This window comes from Ascidia mentula, chromosome 5 (assembly GCF_947561715.1).
Source record: "Ascidia mentula chromosome 5, kaAscMent1.1, whole genome shotgun sequence".
In the NCBI taxonomy this organism is placed as follows: Eukaryota; Metazoa; Chordata; class Ascidiacea; order Phlebobranchia; family Ascidiidae; genus Ascidia; species Ascidia mentula.
Window position 1 is genome coordinate 7002867 of NC_138570.1, and position 20201 is coordinate 7023067.

Genomic DNA, 20201 nt, shown 5'->3' on the forward strand with positions numbered 1-20201 from the left:
CTGTGATATTCACTGCTTCACATTTGTCATAAGTTTTCCAAGTGTCGGTTTTATTTAAATATATGCAAACACTTAAAATCAGATTTTGAAAGAAAGAGCCACATGCCACAAATTGAACATTTGTATCTTGTTTCAAATTTCACAACTTTGCTCAACCACATTTTTCCAATATAAAAACAATTGCACTTGTAATACTCGATTTATGCGTTTCATAGAAGTACAAATACAGCATTTATTCTATCGGTTACGAGTGATAATCCAACGTGGCCCAAAAAACAGGAAAAAGAAAAAACACCAAAATATGTTAAAAAGATAATGATCATTATGACCATTCTGTACAAACAATATTTAAGATGATTGGTAGGCTGTTTCAGTGTTCATCCAAAAATCCGCACATGTTGTATCACCTCAAAGACCGCTGTTGATGGCACAAAAGAATTTATTTTGGGTTCTGAGAACTTACTTGAAACATACACACAAAAATAGCCATAACCCAAACTACACCCTGCGGAAAGTTAATCTAAACTTTGGATCATGCTTATAACTAACTAGCTATTTAAAACGCACAAAAGGACATGCTTAGTTTACAAGGGATAGAAATAAACCATCTTCCATCAAAATTATTAGGATCTCACTCTTTGAATGATTTCAACAATAGCTGGAACAAAATGAGTTGAATGTGTTATAGCTTCTGTTCATTATGCATATAAGCTTTAAACAACAAAAAAGTGGAGAAAAAGAGAGATTGTTACCTGATCCAAAAACGACAAATAAAAACAGAGCCAAAAGCCAAGGTCCCACCGGTGTTCCTTCTTCCTTGGGGTTCTAGACAAACAAATTGATTGAAGTTATTGTGAACCTGATTCATAGAAAAGGTCCCAAAGTTATACTTACAAGACTTTTAGCCACAGATCCACGTTGCGTGATGTTTTTGCTGTGCTTTTCAGAAGCAATTCTCATTCTTTGTTTGGTCACCATATTGAAGGGTATTTGTTATTTATTGCTGTAATCGCTAATGAGTTCTAAAAATATTAAAATGTAGCCTACCGTTAATTTCAATCGAAATCTTGGAACTTACGCAGTTACTTATATACAACGACACAATTTTTACTGATGGCTAAGCGAAATTATACAAAACGTCAGAAAACGTTCCTGCAGCTAACTTCTCTGTCTTCAAATAAAACATAAACCATCGTCGCTTTCAGATAACGACGCCGCCACGTACTCAACACGAAAAACTGGGCAGGTGATGACGTTGTACTACAAGTGACGAACAATGGATTTTCGCTGTAGCGATTTGAAGAGGAACTCTCATTTCTTTGCCAACTTTCAAGAAAGTAAAGCTACTTGAATTGTAGATTGATTTTTAAAATGTTGGAAATGTTAACAACTCATTACAGCTTTACACACATAACACCTACGTATAAGTTTCATGAATATCCTTGATGCTTTTTCAACGAAAATTTTTGCTACCATACGAAGCAAATTTTACAAATCTTTGTTCAAACACTAAACCGTGTGAATGTTTGTTTTCCAAACCATTTAGACATGTTGCAACTTTGCCTGAAAACCTGTTTCTATTTATACTGCACGTGACTGTTACCCCATGACGTCACATACAGCTGATTTTGTTATCCTTTGCTTTGTTGTTAGTTTCGTTTGAGCGGAGAATAGTGGTTCTGTAGGAAGTCATTGCTGTTTTTGTTACTGAAACTACAAAACATTTTTTATTTCTTCATAACAGATATAAGGCCACGCTGTACACTGCAGGTAATAACCGTGTTATATGTAAGTGTTTGTTCTTCATAAAACAACAAAGAGCAACACGACCAAGGTTAAATGTAGCTGGATTGTCAACCTGTTATGCAATGGCCTTTGCCTTCGGTTACTTCAATGTTGCAGATCAACAACTGGAAGCAAACGCAAACTTAAGAAAATCAAAAGGTAATTTATAGTTTATTCACAAAAAAGTTGTAAATCTCTGATTTGTGCATTTTTATGTTATCATGGTGTATACAGAAAATCTAAACGGTGAAAGTGCATCGTTACACGAAAATAACTGGAGTGAAAATGCGGAAATTCATGCTTCAGGAGAAACTTTTTCATTACCCAACGAAAAAGAAAACTTTCTGAAATTTGTCAGGTAGTTTTGCTCAGTAAGGTGTGTCTTAAACTATGTTTATTGCACTTTTCTGTATTCAGGTCAAAACTATGGTTTACGTACCGAAAAGGATTTAGCCCAATAGGTGGAACTGGTCCAACGTCAGATACTGGTTGGGGGTGCATGCTACGTTGTGGTCAAATGATCCTGGCTCAAGCGCTATCTATGCTTTCTCTCAGAGAAGGTAAAATTACTGAATGATAAGTTAGTTTACTTAGATAATGTTACATTTTAAGTTCAATTTACATCAATTTAACCAGTTCTATGTGCAAAAGAGCCATAATAATCAATGAGAGCTGCAGACAGGGTGTATACACGCACTGTTTTGACCTGTGTGTATACACCCTGTCTGCAGCTCTCATTGATTATTATGGCTCTTTTGCGCATATAATATGATTTGGGTGAAAGCCGAGCCGATAGCGCTATTGGGTCCCAAACAGTTGTTTTGGCCATAGTGCGCTCCACATGGTTCGTCTGTGTTGATTGGTACCTAGTTTGGTACCCATCATATCGACGATTAACCAAAAGGTACCACAAAGTGGAAATTTGTGTGCCTGCTAGTCTACCAGCTAGCACAGTGCCACATCAACAGCTGCACTGATGAGACCTTACAGGTCGAAACAGTGCGTGTATACACCCTGTCTGCAGCTCTCGTTAACCAGTTCTTTTGTGAAGAATGGTTATGGACAGAAAATGCTGGAGAACAACCCAAACCATACAGAGATATTCTGCATCTATTTAAGGATGAGAGAAGCAGTTGTTACTCTATCCACCAGATTGCTCAGATGGGTGTTGCTGAAGGTAAAGAAGTGGGTCATTGGTTTGGGCCGAACACAGTTGCACAAGTCATAAAGTAGGTTCATTATTTTTTCCACCTTGTATGTTTCCACAAACCCATTTTCTTTTAAAGGAGACTTTCACGCTTTGATGAAGACAATATATTTTCTGTCCATGTTGCTATGGACAACACTGTGTGTGTCCAAGAAATAGGTAAAGTTTGTATTCCTATACAGTATAAGATGTAATGTTTTGTCACTGAACAATATACATTTTAGAGCAGCTATGTTTGGTGGGTGCAGCATCTCCGAGCAAGGATGTAAATGAAGCTGGAACTTCACAAACAGAAGATGTTGCACAAAGTAATGATGGGATTAGGAAGAAAGATGTGCCAGTTACTGAAATTTTCTGGAAACCTCTCTTTCTCATCATTCCCTTAAGACTTGGATTATCTGAAATTAATTCTATATATTTTGAGCACCTAAAGGTACAGCTGATTAATATTGTCTGTGTTATTTGCAATTCTATTACTATTGTCATTATGCTTTCACTCAGTGGTGTAGCGAGCATTAAATTTCATGGTGGCCAAATATTTATTGGGTTGCTACAAGTCAAAAGCTTTTTTTTTATTATTTTTTTATTAAAATACATCAAAAAACATTTCAAAAAAAAACAAAAAAAAAACAAACAAATCTTCAACATTGATATTTGGGAGGGATATTGGTTGCTTTGGCCCCACTGCCAATGTTTCCACTAGTAATTGTTAAGTCATGTCCCAGTCACAAAAAGCCCTGTATTTAACATAGGTGAGATAATCTACCTGTGTAGGCCAAGTTCATGTTTGCGTTCCCGAAACCTATTTTGTTCTGCAGGAGTGTTTACAGTGGAAGGAGTCGGTTGGAATAGTTGGCGGCAAACCGAATCACGCTTACTACTTTTTCGGATTTACTGACACCTCGCTCGTGTATCTTGATCCGCACACAACGCAACCTTTCGTCAACTTGGGAGTGAGTAATCGTTCGCCACAGAAAAAAATGCTACCAGTTGGAATAGCATCGTGGTAATCTCGTTATACGGTTAACGTATGCAGGGGCCATATATTGCCACACTCTGCCCGTATAAGGTTTAAGAGGTTGCCACACTGTGACAAACAGAAAACTTAGGCCATGACAACAAAGTTACATTTTTGCAGACTCGGCCAAATTGCACAATTATGAGACCAACATTTGCTGTTTCAAAAGCAATAACAAACCTATTGCATTGAAATAGAGTGTTTTTAAAGGTTACTAGAGGCCAAATTTGGGCTGCAACCAACTGCTTTTTTATCCCTTGCAACTAAAGTATGAATACAACTATAATTGTATGGCCCACGCAATTTTCCTCAGGATGTCGAATCTCCTGTTCTCAATGACGAGACGTACCACTGTGCCTCCCCTGGGAAAATGCTGCTAACCCAACTCGATCCATCCCTTGCTGTCGGCTTCGTATGCAAAACTCGGGAAAGTTTTATTCAACTATGCCATAAGGCGCAATCGGTAAGTGTCGAGAAAATGCTATAGTTGATTGTCTTGTGGTGATGGCTCTCTGTTGATTGGTTTGGATTTTCTGGCATAAAGTGTTTTTTTAAGCTATACGTGGGTCGCCTAATATGTACCAAGGTTTTCCATTCAAGAGATGATTACCATTTGTTATTGTATTGGAACACTTTCATATGACTTTCCTATGCTTCGCTTATCGCTATAGTCTAACATATAGGTCGTCTTTGCTTTAAATGGTGAGTGTCAAACAGAATGTGCAATAAAAAACGTGGAAATGAAAGGTTTAGATAAGGGCGACTGGTTTATTTAGACCATATCGGATGACATGCAGAAATAGAAATAATCGAATAAAATAGTTAAAAATCGTATTTAAAGGAATTCAGTGTTACAGAACTTCGCCAGCAGCATATGACACGTGTCGTCATTTGATTTTAGTTTAAAAAGACGCCGAACGCGCTTCCCCTCTTTGAAGTGGTGGAACGACTGCCACCGTGCGGCATCATCGAGTCCCGAGTGCTCTCCGTTAAGTCTTACAGTAGGGAGAAGCGGAAAGCCGAAGGTGGCTCGTCACATCTCGACGACTCCACCTGTCTTGCGCTCGATTCGGACGAGAGCCTGGAGTCCGACGAAGAGTTTGAAGTCCTGGATATCTACTGACCGTTTTACGTACACCATTATTGAACGTGTTGTTTTGATTCTTCTTTCACACACTTATTTCCGTTTGTGTTTAATTTTCGTGCTGTGTGAAACGCCAGTAAAACGGAACTTGAAGATTGTTACAATGTACACTTGGTAAATGGAAAGTGGTAAACTATATTGAGTTTACTGTGCTAATAGATTTGTTGCTGCTTGTGAACATAACACGAAGCAACTTCTAACAATTTCTTCGCAACGAGCAAACGACTTACGCGGTAATGTATAATTGCCGTGGGCCATTGTAGTAATCGTTGTATTTATTCTCTACCCGCCGTTTGCACTTTCGCCAATACAGACCAATTATTCCTGACCCACTTGCAAGTAGCGTCGTTTGTCATTGCTTCTGTGAAAATGTAGATAGTGATAGTTACCACGTAAAGGGTATGCTCCTCATATGACTGCAAATGTGATGGGTCTGCTTGCTGGGGAAACCTTAACGCAGAAAAAGAATATGTTATCTGAAAGAAAGAACGCTGCGAAACTTGGTCACACACCGTATAGCGGTTTTTAAATTAGCCTCCATCCCTCATCTAATCACTGGCGTAGCCATCCCGAAATTTTGGTGAAGGCAAAATATTTTATGCGTTTTGCAAATTTAGCTACGCCAATAGTTATTTTCGATCTTCAAATTTGATTTCTTCATTGTTTAAAACACAGTTTTTTAATCACAATTGCAAAAATGTTGACCAAACTGGCCGCACTTTTACAACAGGGCTGTCTCAAGTTAATGGAAGAACCAGGCGTTTGGTTCTAGGCGATTTTCGATTGGCAATGCGAAAGTTTGAAAAGGATATGCAAACTTTGCGAGCAACCCACCTTTGGACTTACTGCCGATAGGTCGCGCCACAGAGCTTTTGTTGACAAACGAGCGAGACGCGCTTGTCGTTAGAATCCCGCCGTGTGCAATTTACTCGTTCAATCGCTACGGCAATTGCTCGTGCCGGTCACTTTGTAGCTGTCGTGCGATTTTAGTTTGGATTGGACAAGATATTGTGCATTAGAACATATACAAAGTGTGTCCGATAGTTTTGGAAATTCAAGGTAAACTTACCTATTCTCAACGTTGTGTAGAAATGTAATTTATCGTCGTCCGCAATTGAGTATCGGTGAAATGTTAAGTAAGACTAGGTCAAGGGCACTAATCGGTTTATGATAGCCTGGCAAACGGTCGCTAATTAGTGGCTGGTGGTGCAATCGCATTGATGTGGCTACTGAGCTACCGCCTGCAATCTGTTACATTTGATTAAATAATGAGAAGCGTTGTAAAAGAATGCAGTTTGTGCGTGTTTGCGCCAAGATGCTCTGCGGACGATCTGTGGTGTTGACTCTGTATGTATTCTGCACGAAGTTACGTGTGTGTTAATTTGTTGATAATCTGGTGAAAAGGTATTTACCGTGAAAGTGCGTTCGACTATTCAGCGTTAGTTGGAGCGATAAATATTTTGTCTTTTGTTTGTTAGATGAACGCAAGATTTCGCATAACTTGTGTACGCGTTTTATAGTAGATTTGTGGGCAATTACAAAGCAAACATATTGAACATGTATACGACTTTATGACTAAATACAAAGTAAGGTGCTTTTTGGGATGAATTTTCTTTGTTGCATTTAACACAACTTTACATGGCAGGTGCTTTTACTATCAGTAGCCTTTCACATTTAAGTAAGTGGAGTTGCAATTTCCACAATTCGTCATGCAATTTTATTGAAATATTGGGTTCAATTTGCAAACTAGAATATGGTAAAAGTTCAAAGAAATATGTTGTCATTATTGGTATGTGTATCACTTTTTCATTTTTGTGGTATTACGTTTAGTCAATTTTTGAAAACGAAAAATAGCATCCAACTATTGCAAGATAACTTTTGCATTGTTTGTTGCATTAACTCCCTTTCAATGTATTACCATTAGCAGCTAGGCAAAGGCCAATAGGAAGCAATTAGATTGTTTGTCACAAACTGGAAGTAGTTGTAAGTCTGCATGCCTTGTTTACTATGCTAACACAATGTCTGAACTTTCTTTTTGACTGCTCTGTCATTGTTCCTGTGTCTATAAATACCTTGATATTTCCAGGTTTACTTTTGACTGAAGCTGAATATGTAAGGTGGCTATTTTGAATACCATTGTGTATGTTTTAATTTTATTCATTGAGGTCAAGCATGGATTATATGTCTGGTGGAAATACATTCAAGGGCTTACAGTCCAAAGGCCCTGCACACAGTATTGGAGTCAAAAGCTGCAGTTCCTATTCAAAGAGATCTAAGAAAAGGCTAATGAGAGAAAAGAGCCTGGATATGTACAATAATATACAGCTGATAGACCATAGAACTATGGATGACGGTTCCTATAGCAGACCTGACATGTCTTCCCACTCTATTCTGTCACCTGACTACAAAACAAAAGGTATGCTCTATCTATTTTATGAATAATTAATTGTTTAAGTTATATATACCTGTGTGCATTTCTGAAAAGTTTCAAGTCCTGCCTGCATTTTATTAGCTTGAGAAAACATGATAGTCTTGTTAATGGGCAGTCTGGCATAGCCACACTGTTTCTCCAATGAACTGTCTGCAACATGTGCGCAGCTGTCACGTTGCTATTAACGTCTGACTGGAGCGCAGCATTCACTGAAACCAGTCTGGTCTGTAAGCTTCTTAGTTTGGCTTGAAATGCCTTAAGCAGTAGGCAGTCTGAGCATTGTGCATGACGATTCAATATCCCCAGGCAAATATTTCATGTTGTCAGCATGATATGTGTCTGACAGAGGAAGGTTTTGTAATTGTGAACAATAACTTGCAGAACGTGCTGTGCTCTCTGAATTGGAGTATATTTCTGATTATGGACCTGGATTACACAAGAACGGCTTTGGATATTTGAAAAAGTTGGAGGGCACAAAATCTGAAAAGAAACAACAGTTTCCACCGAGATCAACCTCACTTGATGATGCCAAGTAAGACCATTGCCTGATTGTCTTTGTTCTATGGTATATGTAACTACTAAAGTAAAAACTGAATTTTCCAGCTGCAGTGCATCTACATCTACTTCATCAGTTACCACAAGATCACCCCCGTTGTCTAGGACTAACACTTTACCATCAAACTACTCTCTTTCACGGTCGTTTTCAGTGTCTGGGCATTACACTGATATAACACCAAGGCATGTGTTACAAATAGGTTGCTTTTCAATGTATTTAAAGTATCCCTAATTGTTTGTCTACTAAATATCATAGACGGAGAAAAAAATTGACCTTGTTCAGTCGTCAAAATTCTGAGCTTCTCTCATCTTCAGTCTCATCGATGCAATCGCTATCTGTCCACGATCTTAAAATACCCTCACCTGCCAGATTTACTTCTATGTATTATGCTATCAGAAGGGGGATAAGGTATGCCTCATGGTATTTTGGCGCTGGATAATACTTAAAGCATGTGTTGCTAATGCATTTTTTTGTGACAGTGAACACATTTCCATTAACACAGCTGAACTGAATGTGCTTGAAGTACGCCAGAAGGAAGGTGGTGTCAATGCTGTAAGTGGTTTACAACAATATGCTATAAAGTAGAAGACAATTTCTCTGCTAACTTTATTTTATTTCTCAGGCCCAGAGCTATGGCACAGACAAGGTAAGAGCTAAAATTATGTGTTTTTATGAATAAAACCAACACATATGTATCAATTAGCAAATGACATTCTTGGAGAGAATCATTAAAAAGTTGCAGTACCACCAAACCAAGCTCGATGAGTTACATGAGGCATACACATTGCAGCAGCGTTACAGAGAGGGTCAGTTGAGATATGGGCAAATGTTATGTAACTAAACCATAACGACCTTGCCCTTGACAGGTGCCTACAAACTGAAGTCTGCCTTATGCTCACAAAAAGTGAGTTCCCGCTCATCACTGTCGGAAATAAAGCACGACCTGTCTCGCTGCACGGAGGTGTGCATGTTGGTGTTATTTAACAAAGTTAATTCTAAATTCCTGAAGAATTTAGCAATACCTGTATATTAGGCAAGGTTATGAATTTCAGTAGATTATATTTTGTTTCATATCATGCAAACTTCTTTGCTACTTGTTTACAGAGATGGGCAAGTCCATTGCAGTCTAGGTATGACTTGGTAAACACTGCTACCAATTTCCCTTTATCTATTAATTGACTTCACAAATAAACGCATATCCTGGTTGCACTAATTCTGTGTGCGATGACCAACACGCGGGTGCTTCTTGCTTACTAATTCTTGTAACATGCTCTACCCAAATAAAACCTCTTTTCCATTCTAATTCGATGGTCAATTTGCATGCTTCAGGAAATTTAAAATCTCCATTCCTTAATTGCTTAGCGAACTATGATCATTTCTACTAGCTTGTGTTCTGTAGTATAGGCGTGCGGTGGTTAGGCAAATTGTGTATGTGCAGTAGAGTTAGAAAACTAATCCCCTTTCATGCGTTTTCAACTGGGTAATGAAGGGGAGAGACTGTACTGTGGTATCTAGTGTTGCATTCTAAATGGTGATTACAGTTGTAGCCATTATCGACATAACAGCAACCTGACCCGCAATGTGGATTTTATGGCACCATTTTGTTTAGTTTTCTGTACTTTCCAAACATACGTCTTCAGGGATATTTTAAAATTTACCCAAACCGTTACGTTGAAACCGTTCGTAGACTCTATGCACGATTGAGCAGGAACTGACCAACCTCCTCGGCCGATTCCACTTCAAGATGAAAGGTGAAGATTGACGCATTTCAGTGTCATAAAGCCGAATTTTCTCGGCCCGGCAATGTTACGGTTTCCTGATCAATGTTCCTGCTTTGTTCTAGGCCTCCTGGGCTTTGCCAGGCTGCGACCCGGTGACCACTATGAGGTTGTAATACGATACGGCACGCAGAAGTGGAAGATGCGTGGCTCCGTCAAGTCTTCCGGGGAACAGTCGTGGGATAAGTTGGAACACACAATGCAACCTCTGCTCACCGACCTGATCGAAATCAAAGTGAGTAACAACAAGTATTGCGATGTGTGACACAAATTGAGTGCACCTGGACCGACCTTACAAACTCAAGAGTTTGTGGATAGCGACCTATATACAACAAGATGCAGCCCTGAAATATTACTGAAAACTACATGTTGGGATTTTTTTTGTGTTTCCGACAACGTTTCTTGTTTTTTTTTTAGGTGATGGAAGTGAAAATGCTTGGCAAGCATTCGACCGTGGGGAATGTGACATCCGAGACGAAGGAATTCTTCCGAGTGGAGCCTCAAGTAAAACTTTTTTATTTTTCATCACCACATATTGCTACCCTATATCAGTGCTCCTTGTGTGTCGTAAGACGTATCTATGGAGTACTGCAGTGTATCTGTGACGTGTTGCAATCTATGTTACTATCAAATTGATCCAAACTCTTGGTAGGCAGTCCACTACGCATCCATAATGTTTGATTACGCCAATGCAAACTTAAATCTTGGCATCGATTTGCTGCATTTTAGGTTGAGTGACGCTAAAAGGTTTTTATGACGTCAAATCGAATATTGTGAAACTTCTATATATATATATAGATGCATATATAGATATATGTGTGTGTGTGTGTGTGTGTGTGTGTGTGTGTGTGTGTGTGTGTTTATATGGTCAAGTATGAAATGTATTTGTAAATACCATTGTTTTGTTTGTGCAGGATTTGCTGATTGACATTAACGACAACGCCACGTTAAAACTGAGTCTCGCTGTGTCGTGGAGGTGAGTCACTGACGTAGTTCGCTTCGCGATGCGATGCGATCATTATTTAAATCATTAAGCTTCCGTTTCCGGTTCACAACAAACCATATGACGATTACAAAGCTCTGATTTTATTGATAACTTTGTTTTGTGGCGTTTTGTTTGGTTTTACGTGAGAATAATGTGGCCTAAAACGCAAGAATCCAAGTGGTCCCTTTTGACGAAATATGTAGTGTGAGTGTAAGTGACTGATACAGAACCTCTACGTACTTCCTATTTAATTAATTCCCCAAAAATATGTACCCCGTGTAACTAATGCTATTTTCCATCATCGCATAACTGCCGTTTGACCCACATTCTGTCTGTGGAGAGCCTCGAAAATCGATTCCCGTTTCCCCAAGCAAATTAACTGATTAACTCCGCCTCGTGGTGTAACCGCGATGATTGAGCGAAGTCGTGGTTTGTTATGAATGGATGTGTTTTCACATTTTCCCAGGGGACCCCACCGCGCTTTGCGAGTAAAAGAATGTGCTATGGATTTGATTTCATTTACCGCAACGTAGTTTCTAGACGCTTCCAGCATTGTTTAAATACACTAGCCTGTCCACCCAGGCCTGTTGCAGCTTACGACTTATTTTTGAGGTACTTTCGGGCACTGTGCATCATGATTGTGCCACCACTTTGTTCGCAACATTTCGATGCCTTCATTAATTAATTTTTAACTATGTGGGTCACTAACCATTTTTGCATCAACGTATAATCTATTCTGAACACATTGTCTCCAGCCCATTCGAGGATTACGAATCGCCTTCGAGCTTTGCTGCAGCAACACTCGGGACAAGTTCGAGAATGAGAAGCCGTTCGGTGATGGAAAGACCTTCGCTTGGCACAAGTCGGCCGAGAGGCAGACTTGCCACCGCTTTCTCACGACCCATGTCCGTCATTTACTCGTGAGTGGAAACAGCGTGTGGTCTTTGTGGTCGCGCCTTCACGCGCGATAAAGGGACGTACAGGAAGCTTTTAAACGCGTTTGGTACCGAAAATTCACAAATTGTTTAAAATGTGTGTTGTTATACAAGTGCAGCCATCACCATGATACGTTGAGGGAAAGGCGTGTACTTAACTAGTTATTTCGTGAAAGCATTTATTTCTTAAATTCAATATTCCAAGAAAGAATTTGGGCCTCCTATAATGACATATTCCCACTAATGTCGCGACAGTTGAAATGCCACGAATTGTTTGGAAAACTGGTTCTGAGTAAATCCCCAGCGTTTCCTGACTCTGATCTCATTGCAAATTACCCATTGATACACAGTAGTTTACGCACCACAAATACACTTATGTTAGGGTATTTTATTGCTAATTTCTTTAAAAGGGAATTGCTGTTTCGTCACGAACGTTTTCCAAAATATTGCAATAGCGTTTGACTTAGTTCTTAGCTAACCTCGAAAGCATCGCAGAATCCACGGCCCAGATTGATATCAGAATCGCAGCCGTGTTTTGCATGTAATTGCTCCACAATCACGTCGCACGTATCAAGCGAAGCCACGTGCTCCGTTGCTTGCAAATGCCACCCGCCGTGCAACCTATTTTTGATGAGAAGCGTGCCCTAATTGGGTAATCACTTAATCGCGGCGGACGCGTTGGCTTCCCTTGCCAAACGAAAATCGCCAAATAACGTGACTTTCTTGCGTCAGTGGTTCGTCGGCCAACGTCAATAACTCGAACAACAAGGAGTACTTGGAGATCGGAAGACCATCGCCAATGTTCGGGTTGCAAATGCCGCTGAGCGACGTGAACTGCAATAAAAGCGTCTCGATGCCCCAGGTAACACTTACTGCGTGTCTGTCGCTGTTTATAATCTGCCCCCAGGACCCTGACAGCACAGCGTAGCAAATTCACCGCTGTCGGCGTGGTTTTAATTGCACTGCACGTGTTTTCTTTGAATGTTTTGTGTCGTTTTTTTTTCTTAATGACCCCTTTGCCGTACAGGGTGGGTCCACGCACAAAACCGGTAAAATTTGCCGCTCTGATACAACATTTTAGCGCTGCTGTTAAGTGGTATTGTATTTGCTTGTACTAGAACATATGTGCCAACTAATATGCATAGCTGTTAGAAAATTGCCACAAATATACACTAACAGATTTACACGTGTTAATTCACTTTGCACACAAAATTGTCCATGCATCTCTTTTCACTCAGAAAATTGTTTTAAATGAAGTTGGACATTTACGTGTCACGTGCAAATCCTGACCAATCATATTCATTCCCCTGAATACGTCGCAATCGTTTTATAACATACATATTGGGCCGTTTGTTTAGCTTAATCGTATTTCATTTGAATGGCGGAAGCGATTTGCATTTAATTCCATACAATCCGATTGTCTGTGGTGTTAAAATTGTGCTCTGCTGTTCATATTCACAATCCATACACCATCGATCGCGCATACGAACTGCATATCGATAAACACACTAGAAATCTCCAAATACAAGCCGTTTTTAATGTGCAAACAAAGGTATTTCCCCCTGGGGAAATAAAGCACTTCAGTGTTATGAAACCGTTTATGGAAAGTTCCCGGCGTCAAGTGGTTTGGTAAAAGTAAATATGTCATCCCATAAGAAGAAGATTCCCACGCGCCGCCATTTCACTTATTGCACGACTGATATCACCCAGACTCGGACAGTTGTGATTGATGCAGTATTGCTTGTTGTGTATCCTGTATTTAAATATGTCCATGAACTTTGTTCGCAACATTTCGATGCCTTTATTAATTATTTTTTATCTATATGTATCACTAACCATTTGCATCAACGTATAATCTATTCTGAACACATTGTCTGCAGAATTATTATATAATTCTTTACTGGTGTATTCGGTTTTAGTCACAACTTTAATTTATTTTTTGGCCACGAAAATGTCATACACTGTATAAGATCTATGTTGTACTACAAGAGACCTTTATTGCGTCAAAAATTTTATTAATCACCTTCCATATCTAACTTACGTTTTCAGCAAATTGTTGCGAGTTCGACGAAAGGCAGCGTGCGAAGCAGTTTAAGCGAGGAGGAAGCTTTCGCTGCCGCAATCTCCCTTTCCCCTCCGTTGCCAGGCAACAACGACGCCGCACCGGAAGTGTTCGAGGTAATTGTTAGGGCAAGGTATCTTCACACGGTAACTCTACAAAACCTTGCATTGTGTTGATGCAAACGATGCAAATGGGGCGTTGCAGTTTCAGTTACAGACCGACCTCATTTATTTTAGCATACAACTTTATGTACGAAAATTTGGTTCTATCGATACGAAACCAATTCCGTTGCCGCAAGATCTTTAATTTAGCACCGTAGTTATTTTAAATATCCCCGATGGAAGAATTGGACATAAATAGACCACTAATTACTGCCAAGTTGGCTGCAAGCGCAATGCGTCACCGGAACACGATGTACAAGAAAAGTTTCATCTTGGCTTTAAAACAACACTGTTGGATAATTATTGACTGACATGCAAAGTAGCATAGGAAATTGGGACATTTAAAGCGATCCTTTTTGTGTGGTGCATAATAATAGATTGTGTTCAATTGACTAAGTACTCTAAATTAAACAGCAGTTACTTGTTGATTCAAATACAATTTAAAATAGGTTTTTAAAAATTTCCTTTCAGAACTAAAAAGAACACAGCACACACTCACGTATAAGACAGGTCACATGTTGTGTTGCAGTATTAAATAACTCGAATGTTTTAAAGGTCAAAAAGTAACGAATTTACGTTTAACTTCTAACAGAAGGAACAGGTGGAATTGGAAACCACAAAACCCGCCCCTGAACCTTCATCACCATACGAAAGAAAAATTGGACGACAGTTGGCTACTAAATCCACGGAGATCAACCTAATAATGGATGATTACAGGGGCAGATATCCGGAAATGCGATTGCTTGAAGAATCGTTGACCTCCCTACTCGAACAATTGAAGGTAATTTGATTTCTTTGTGACCCATTTCATTATTTGTTTGTATTCAAAATCGCACGGATTTATAACAATCAAAACATTATGACGTTGATTGGCATCAAAAACAATTTCGCTCAAATGCATTTTTACCGGAAGATTGTTTTGTAAGTATGCCCGTTATGTTTCAAGTCAACGTATACTGTTGTCAAATGCATAACATGACAGAAGCAGTAGTACATATTGGTTGCCATCCTATACAAATATTTCAGTTCCATATATCATGTTGTTCGCAATCGCCTGAGAAATGTCTTTAAACACTCGGGGTTTGGTTTAATATCCCATTGCCTGTTTGTTTCAGCTTCCCAGATACAATTCCCTCCTATCTGACGGTTTTTCAATGTCGGACGACGCGATAACCGACGACGATTTTGACATACCCGTGTTTGCGTGAGTTCTCATTTCTTTGCATGCTCTGCACATATACTTATGCATGTAAATTATGTGTTGTAGGGACAAAGATGAACCAACCACTCACACCCCAACCTACGCCACGACGGGGAACCACCTGTGTGACGAAGCACTCATCACCCACCTCGAATTGATCAGATTCTTGTTGAAGGTATTTCAAATTGGCCCGAAAATGTGGGTGCTTTTGCTGTCGACGACGCAGTTCCGAAATGGCGGCCGATAAAGCGTGTGTTTTTATGCACGAGAAAACATATGTACTTGAACTGACGTATTAATTACTTTTTACGCAGGATGTAGGCAACTTTGGTCCACTGAAAATTCGCCACGTCCTGGCACTCGACAAACTGAACAAACAGGGGAAGATCATCAGTCGCACACTGGATCTCGCTAAACTGAAGGACATTGTATTAGAAGGTTGTGAACATTTTTAGACATAAATTATGCGTTTGTGAAGTGCTTGGTAACGCGCCGATATTGCTTCCTCTTTGATCCAAACGGTCGTAGCGTCTCGAATCCCAACAAACAAATCAATTTTCCTTAATCGCCCTTTTGCTTTGCGTCCCAGATATGGATGAATTCTCGGGTCGACGTGGTTTCCTGGAAATGTGGAGGTCGTGTTGCGACGGTCGAACCTCGTTCTGTGTGAGCGCCCGAACACTCAGACTCGAAATTACATCCGAACATTCGCGCGAAGTTGGGACAAAGCACCCGGATGTGGCCAACAAAGGTACCACGTCAACAATATATCACCCGACCCGAATTGTTGCATAAAATATGTTACTGAGCGATCATGTTAAACAAGTGTTTCTTAACACATATACGCAGCGATCTTAATATCTATTGGATAAAGCTGCTTCCCCTTCCTATTTTTATTGGTCCGAGATCCGACCCACTTTAAAACTGCGTTTATGTTCACTTGTTAAGAAACATAGCATTTGACAGGTAAGTGTAAAAGAACAAATGAATCAAGCACTGGCACTGGCATGTTAGCGCTGTGTTCGAAGCAATATCACCACGCACTAACTGCCCTATGTTTTCTAACGTTTGTGCCGTGTCGCGGCGGCCTTAAACAATCATAATATAACTAAGCTATGTGGGTCAATTGCAATTGACGAGCACAGAACAATCCTTTTAGCTTCGAGCGACTTCCTCTTGGTGTTGTGTCAAAAGCCTCGTAAAGCTGTCACCGTCGCCTCGTAACCCATTTTATCAACGCATCTTCTAACGGTTTTCCTGTGAATTGAAGCACTTCCATTTTTCCAGCGAAACACCTGACAAACGACACAGCGGTGATACTCCCACAAAACGGCTGATATGCTGATTTTAAAGTCTAAACGTGTATTGTGTTCAATTGTAGCCTCTATGTCGGGATTTTCACGAATGTTGGCACGGAACCTTCCTTGTTATTTTTATGGCCACTTAATCCTACATTTAAATATGTATACAGACACTCAAAAGTACTCGTTTTCATATTCCTGTGAACTTTCAGTGTTTCACGAAGTCGTGAAGCGCATCATGGAACGCCCCGACCTTCACGGCGACGATGCGGAGAGGACAAACGTCACTCTCTTTCAAGTGAGCAACTTCGCTAAGGACGCGGATGGCGCCCAGGGAGACTTCGGCAAAATACTCGACAAACTCGCCCATGAAAGTAGGTATTTGTTCAAAGCGTTTTGAACACTTTGGGCCTTGAGTTAACTTCACCGTAAATGGATTTGATGCCATACACGAAAATATACAGGGGATCTAAATCACAAAAAACTTTGCATCTAATTTAGCTACGTTTAAAAAACAGTCCATTTCTTCAATTCCAGCACGCAGACAACAAAAATCTTTTGCCCCGGCGCCCTTTGACGTCACAATGCAATTTAGCATTTAAATGGTTCATGAAAATCAGCTTTTACGGTCCTATAGAGACTGCCATGTGCAGTTTAAAATGCGATCGTTGCTAATTAAAGCGGAGATCGATTTGTTCCGGTGAAGCTAAATCGATTTTGAAACCACGTGGTTGGTATCGCTCGGACCTTACAATGCCCTGCACGCTTTACCAAATACAGCTGTGTGCTGTCAACGGAGAAAGCAAACCCGTTTAACCCCACCCTTATGAAGGTATTTTGTGTGCCGCCGAAGTGCATTGAGTCGTTTTCTTTTGACGACTGTGGCGCCTTATTACCTTCGTGCCAAGCGCGGTGTAAGCCAGGCTTTGATCTGTAGAGATCGGTCTGACCTACATACGCATAGAGTATGAACCGAAGTCAACTCGTTGTTTGATGCGGAATTGAAATCTTGCTTTGATTTGTGTTTTGTATGATGACGTTGAGTTCTGGACGTTTTCTGTTTAACAGTTTTGTTTACTACTGAGTACTGCTCTTCTGGCAAACTTTATTTTCTCGACGTTTCAGCTGTTTTGCAGCTGCCTTCATTAGAATGTATGAAATGTAAATCAAGCAATGTCGACAATGTTGTTTGCAGATAAACAAAGAAAAAACGCTACAATAGAAAGAACGTTGTTTTGTTTACAATCGTACACAGGACATATACTGTAGTTTCCTACAGCTCAGTAAATTAACGAACTTGCGTCATAACAAACACGAACATTGCTCTGCCTTTTTTTAGCAAAAAGGACTGTAAGACACTCCCCGATGCTATTTGACGTAAAAGTAGCCATAGATTTTACATAAAAAGTGCATCATAGTGCCGAAAAAAGCAAAGAAAATGTCGTTCAGACCTTCGTGTCGCCTTAAGTTGAAATGTCACTGTGTCACCGCGGAAGTTGTTGAAGTTACCGACGAGAGGTAGCGACTCCTTTTTGTTCGCACCCTTCACGATATCGACGCCAGGAAACGATTGCCTTGCCAATCGCGCCGGGTTATTACTTTACTTCTGAACAAATTAGTATGTTTCTAGGAGATTTTTTTGGCAGCAACTGGCATATCACTTTCAGCCTCACAGGAAACCCTGTCAGCTTTGGAACCTCTCTTTTTCAATGCTTTTAAACCTTATCATGAGGTTTCGTTCAGTGTGTGATAATCCGGCATATTTAAATTGTCGCCAATATTTTCATTCAACAATCGTTTATAGTTGGCCATATATTTTATCCCAGTGTTCATCACTTCCACGCTGCAATGCGGAGCACACGAACTGATCTTGGTCGCCATCAAGCGGTTGAGCTCGCTCTTGGCGCTCCGGATCAGCAACTTGCGTGCTCTCTCACACCTCCTACTGGACTCCGACGCAAGAATCCGCACTGCGGCCGCTGCTCACATCAAACATATCGGCACGGAAGAATCTCTACGGGAGAAGGTTTGTTAATTGCGGTAAATGTGGTCTGGTTCTAGATGCTAATTGCCACGGTATATGAAGGACCGGCATCTTTTCGTTTTGTTGTGACTTATTTAGGTTTTGGCGAATCAAGGCATTTTTCTTTTTTAAATCGCCAGATGACAATCTTGTCCATCTACAAATATATTACGGGCGCGTATGTAACTATTTCTACTACAGCAAAATGACAAAACCGCTACTATAACCATCAATAGTAAATATTAACGCTACCTCCAGTATATCATGATGAGAACTTACCACAGACCTTCGAACAAGCCACTGGTTAAATTTAATTGTTGAACAATAAAACATGTTTGAGTATGTGAGAGTCCTTTAAAGCCCAACGCCACAATTCTGAGTAAACAAGCCCCCTTCTGTGGAACATAAATCAAGGCCAATTCGCTGTCTGTTGTTCAGCTGTATTAATCAACCATCACATCATAAATCATCACCTTCCGGCAATTTCCTCACAACCGTGTGTTAATGGTCATTACCAACACATTAGCACCCCGCTTTCACTTCCAATGGTAAAAGCTCCTTTATTGACGCAACGCAGGCCGTGCTGTCGTACGCCGAGCTACTGGAGAGTGATTCCAAGCGTGATCGCCAGTGTTCTTGCATCGCTATCGGATTCCTGTCGGCGAGTGAATGCATTGAACAGCTCGCCTATCTCTATCACAGCGACACTGAACTTGACGTCAGGCAAGCCGCCTCTAATGTACTCCTGTCATTGGGTGAGTGGTAACACCAGTGTTTCCTGATATTCACAGTCAATCCAATGTTTGACCGAATTCGAATACTTAGTGACGTCACACATTGTGATTTACGTCAAAGAAAACACTCTTTGAAAATAATTCTGGCTATTTTGAGTCCAGAAATAACGTTTTTATTTTTTGCTGTAGCGATATGATTCTTTTGTTGTGAACTTTATCGTAAACTAAAGTCGCTGGCGTTTTTGTATTTGAATTAATCAAGTTGTAGAATGTAAAGTTCGCGTTTTTACCGACAATTACAACTGCAGCCTCATCAGAATTGCTCAAACAATCTCTATTTTCCAGGTGAAGAAGGTCAGGAAGCCCGAGAACGCGCTTCTTCCACACTGCTCGCACAAACCATGACGCAACAAGTGACCACCAAAAACCACGCGAGAATGGGAACTGCCCTATAACAAGCACGCCACCTTGTGTCTGTCTTGCCAATTTACATCAACTCGTGCGATTTTTTGTTAATTTTATTTCTCGTCCTTGCTCTAGGATTGTTTTATTTGTGGCGCGGGTTCCACGATATCGTGACTTCTGTTGCTCGTATACTTTACACGTCGCGAACTTATATCATGTCTTATGAGTGTGTTGTGATAGCGCCGCGTGAACTTGCAATATAAAGCTTTACCATGAAAGAAACTCTTTTTACCAATCATGTATATTTTGATGCCGAGATGGGGTTTTGTAACAGGGGAGCATGCCTAGCTAAAATATTCTCCAACAAAAATACTGTCCTGTTATTATGAAAATGATTGTGAAAAGTTCTGCCTGCAAGTTCGGCTAAGGTTGTTTTTAACTTCCCTAAACGCGTTTTGCAGAATACGGTGCATCT

General features: G+C 40.2%; 3 protein-coding genes across 5 annotated transcripts; 2 read left to right on the forward strand and 1 right to left on the reverse strand.

Annotated features, from left to right (window-relative positions):
* Positions 1-29: 29 nt before the first annotated feature.
* Positions 30-1068, reverse strand: LOC145901665 (stress-associated endoplasmic reticulum protein 2-like). The gene is made up of 3 exons (XM_082989423.1): positions 895-1068; positions 753-825; positions 30-418 (listed from the first exon to the last, which is right to left on the reverse strand). The coding sequence occupies exons 1-3, from the start codon at positions 976-978 to the stop codon at positions 378-380; spliced, it is 198 nt and encodes a 65-aa protein (XP_082845549.1). The 5' UTR covers positions 979-1068; the 3' UTR covers positions 30-377.
* Positions 1069-1748: 680 nt separating this feature from the next.
* On the forward strand, positions 1749-5479 carry LOC145901892 (cysteine protease ATG4B-like). The gene is made up of 9 exons (XM_082989701.1): positions 1749-1944; positions 2020-2143; positions 2203-2345; positions 2837-3014; positions 3072-3151; positions 3217-3425; positions 3811-3945; positions 4324-4473; positions 4912-5479. The coding sequence occupies exons 1-9, from the start codon at positions 1869-1871 to the stop codon at positions 5131-5133; spliced, it is 1317 nt and encodes a 438-aa protein (XP_082845827.1). The 5' UTR covers positions 1749-1868; the 3' UTR covers positions 5134-5479.
* A 1787-nt stretch (positions 5480-7266) lies between these two features.
* On the forward strand, positions 7267-19979 carry LOC145902463 (rho family-interacting cell polarization regulator 2-like). 3 transcript variants are annotated; one of them, XM_082990437.1, is made up of 24 exons: positions 7267-7570; positions 7967-8117; positions 8189-8323; positions 8397-8549; positions 8621-8693; positions 8764-8787; positions 8845-8947; positions 9008-9102; positions 9829-9892; positions 9985-10154; positions 10337-10423; positions 10834-10895; positions 11660-11824; positions 12572-12701; positions 13889-14017; positions 14655-14843; positions 15178-15266; positions 15330-15438; positions 15578-15701; positions 15853-16014; positions 16777-16938; positions 18391-18590; positions 19165-19342; positions 19667-19979. In XM_082990437.1, exons 1-24 carry the CDS (start codon positions 7327-7329, stop codon positions 19774-19776), a joined length of 3108 nt encoding a protein of 1035 aa, XP_082846563.1. In that variant the 5' UTR covers positions 7267-7326; the 3' UTR covers positions 19777-19979. The 3 variants fall into 3 exon arrangements, with proteins under 3 accessions (XP_082846563.1, XP_082846565.1, XP_082846564.1); XM_082990439.1 differs by having other exon boundaries at positions 9008-9045; XM_082990438.1 differs by having other exon boundaries at positions 8195-8323; positions 14658-14843.
* Positions 19980-20201: the final 222 nt, after the last annotated feature.

Coding starts and splice junctions, on each gene's coding strand:
- LOC145901665 (XM_082989423.1), bottom strand. CDS start 978: ATGGTGACCAAACAAAGAATGAGAATTGCTTCTGAAAAGCACAGCAAA. Junction 826..894: donor GATCTGTGGCTAAAAGTCTT/GTAAGTATAACT, acceptor TTGTTTGTCTAG/AACCCCAAGGAAGAAGGAAC. Junction 419..752: donor ATTTGTCGTTTTTGGATCAG/GTAACAATCTCT, acceptor TGCCATCAACAG/CGGTCTTTGAGGTGATACAA.
- LOC145901892 (XM_082989701.1), top strand. CDS start 1,869: ATGGCCTTTGCCTTCGGTTACTTCAATGTTGCAGATCAACAACTGGAA. Junction 2,346..2,836: donor TATGCTTTCTCTCAGAGAAG/GTAAAATTACTG, acceptor TCTTTTGTGAAG/AATGGTTATGGACAGAAAAT. Junction 3,152..3,216: donor TGTGTGTGTCCAAGAAATAG/GTAAAGTTTGTA, acceptor TATACATTTTAG/AGCAGCTATGTTTGGTGGGT.
- LOC145902463 (XM_082990437.1), top strand. CDS start 7,327: ATGGATTATATGTCTGGTGGAAATACATTCAAGGGCTTACAGTCCAAA. Junction 12,702..13,888: donor AAAGCGTCTCGATGCCCCAG/GTAACACTTACT, acceptor TTACGTTTTCAG/CAAATTGTTGCGAGTTCGAC. Junction 18,591..19,164: donor AAGAATCTCTACGGGAGAAG/GTTTGTTAATTG, acceptor GACGCAACGCAG/GCCGTGCTGTCGTACGCCGA.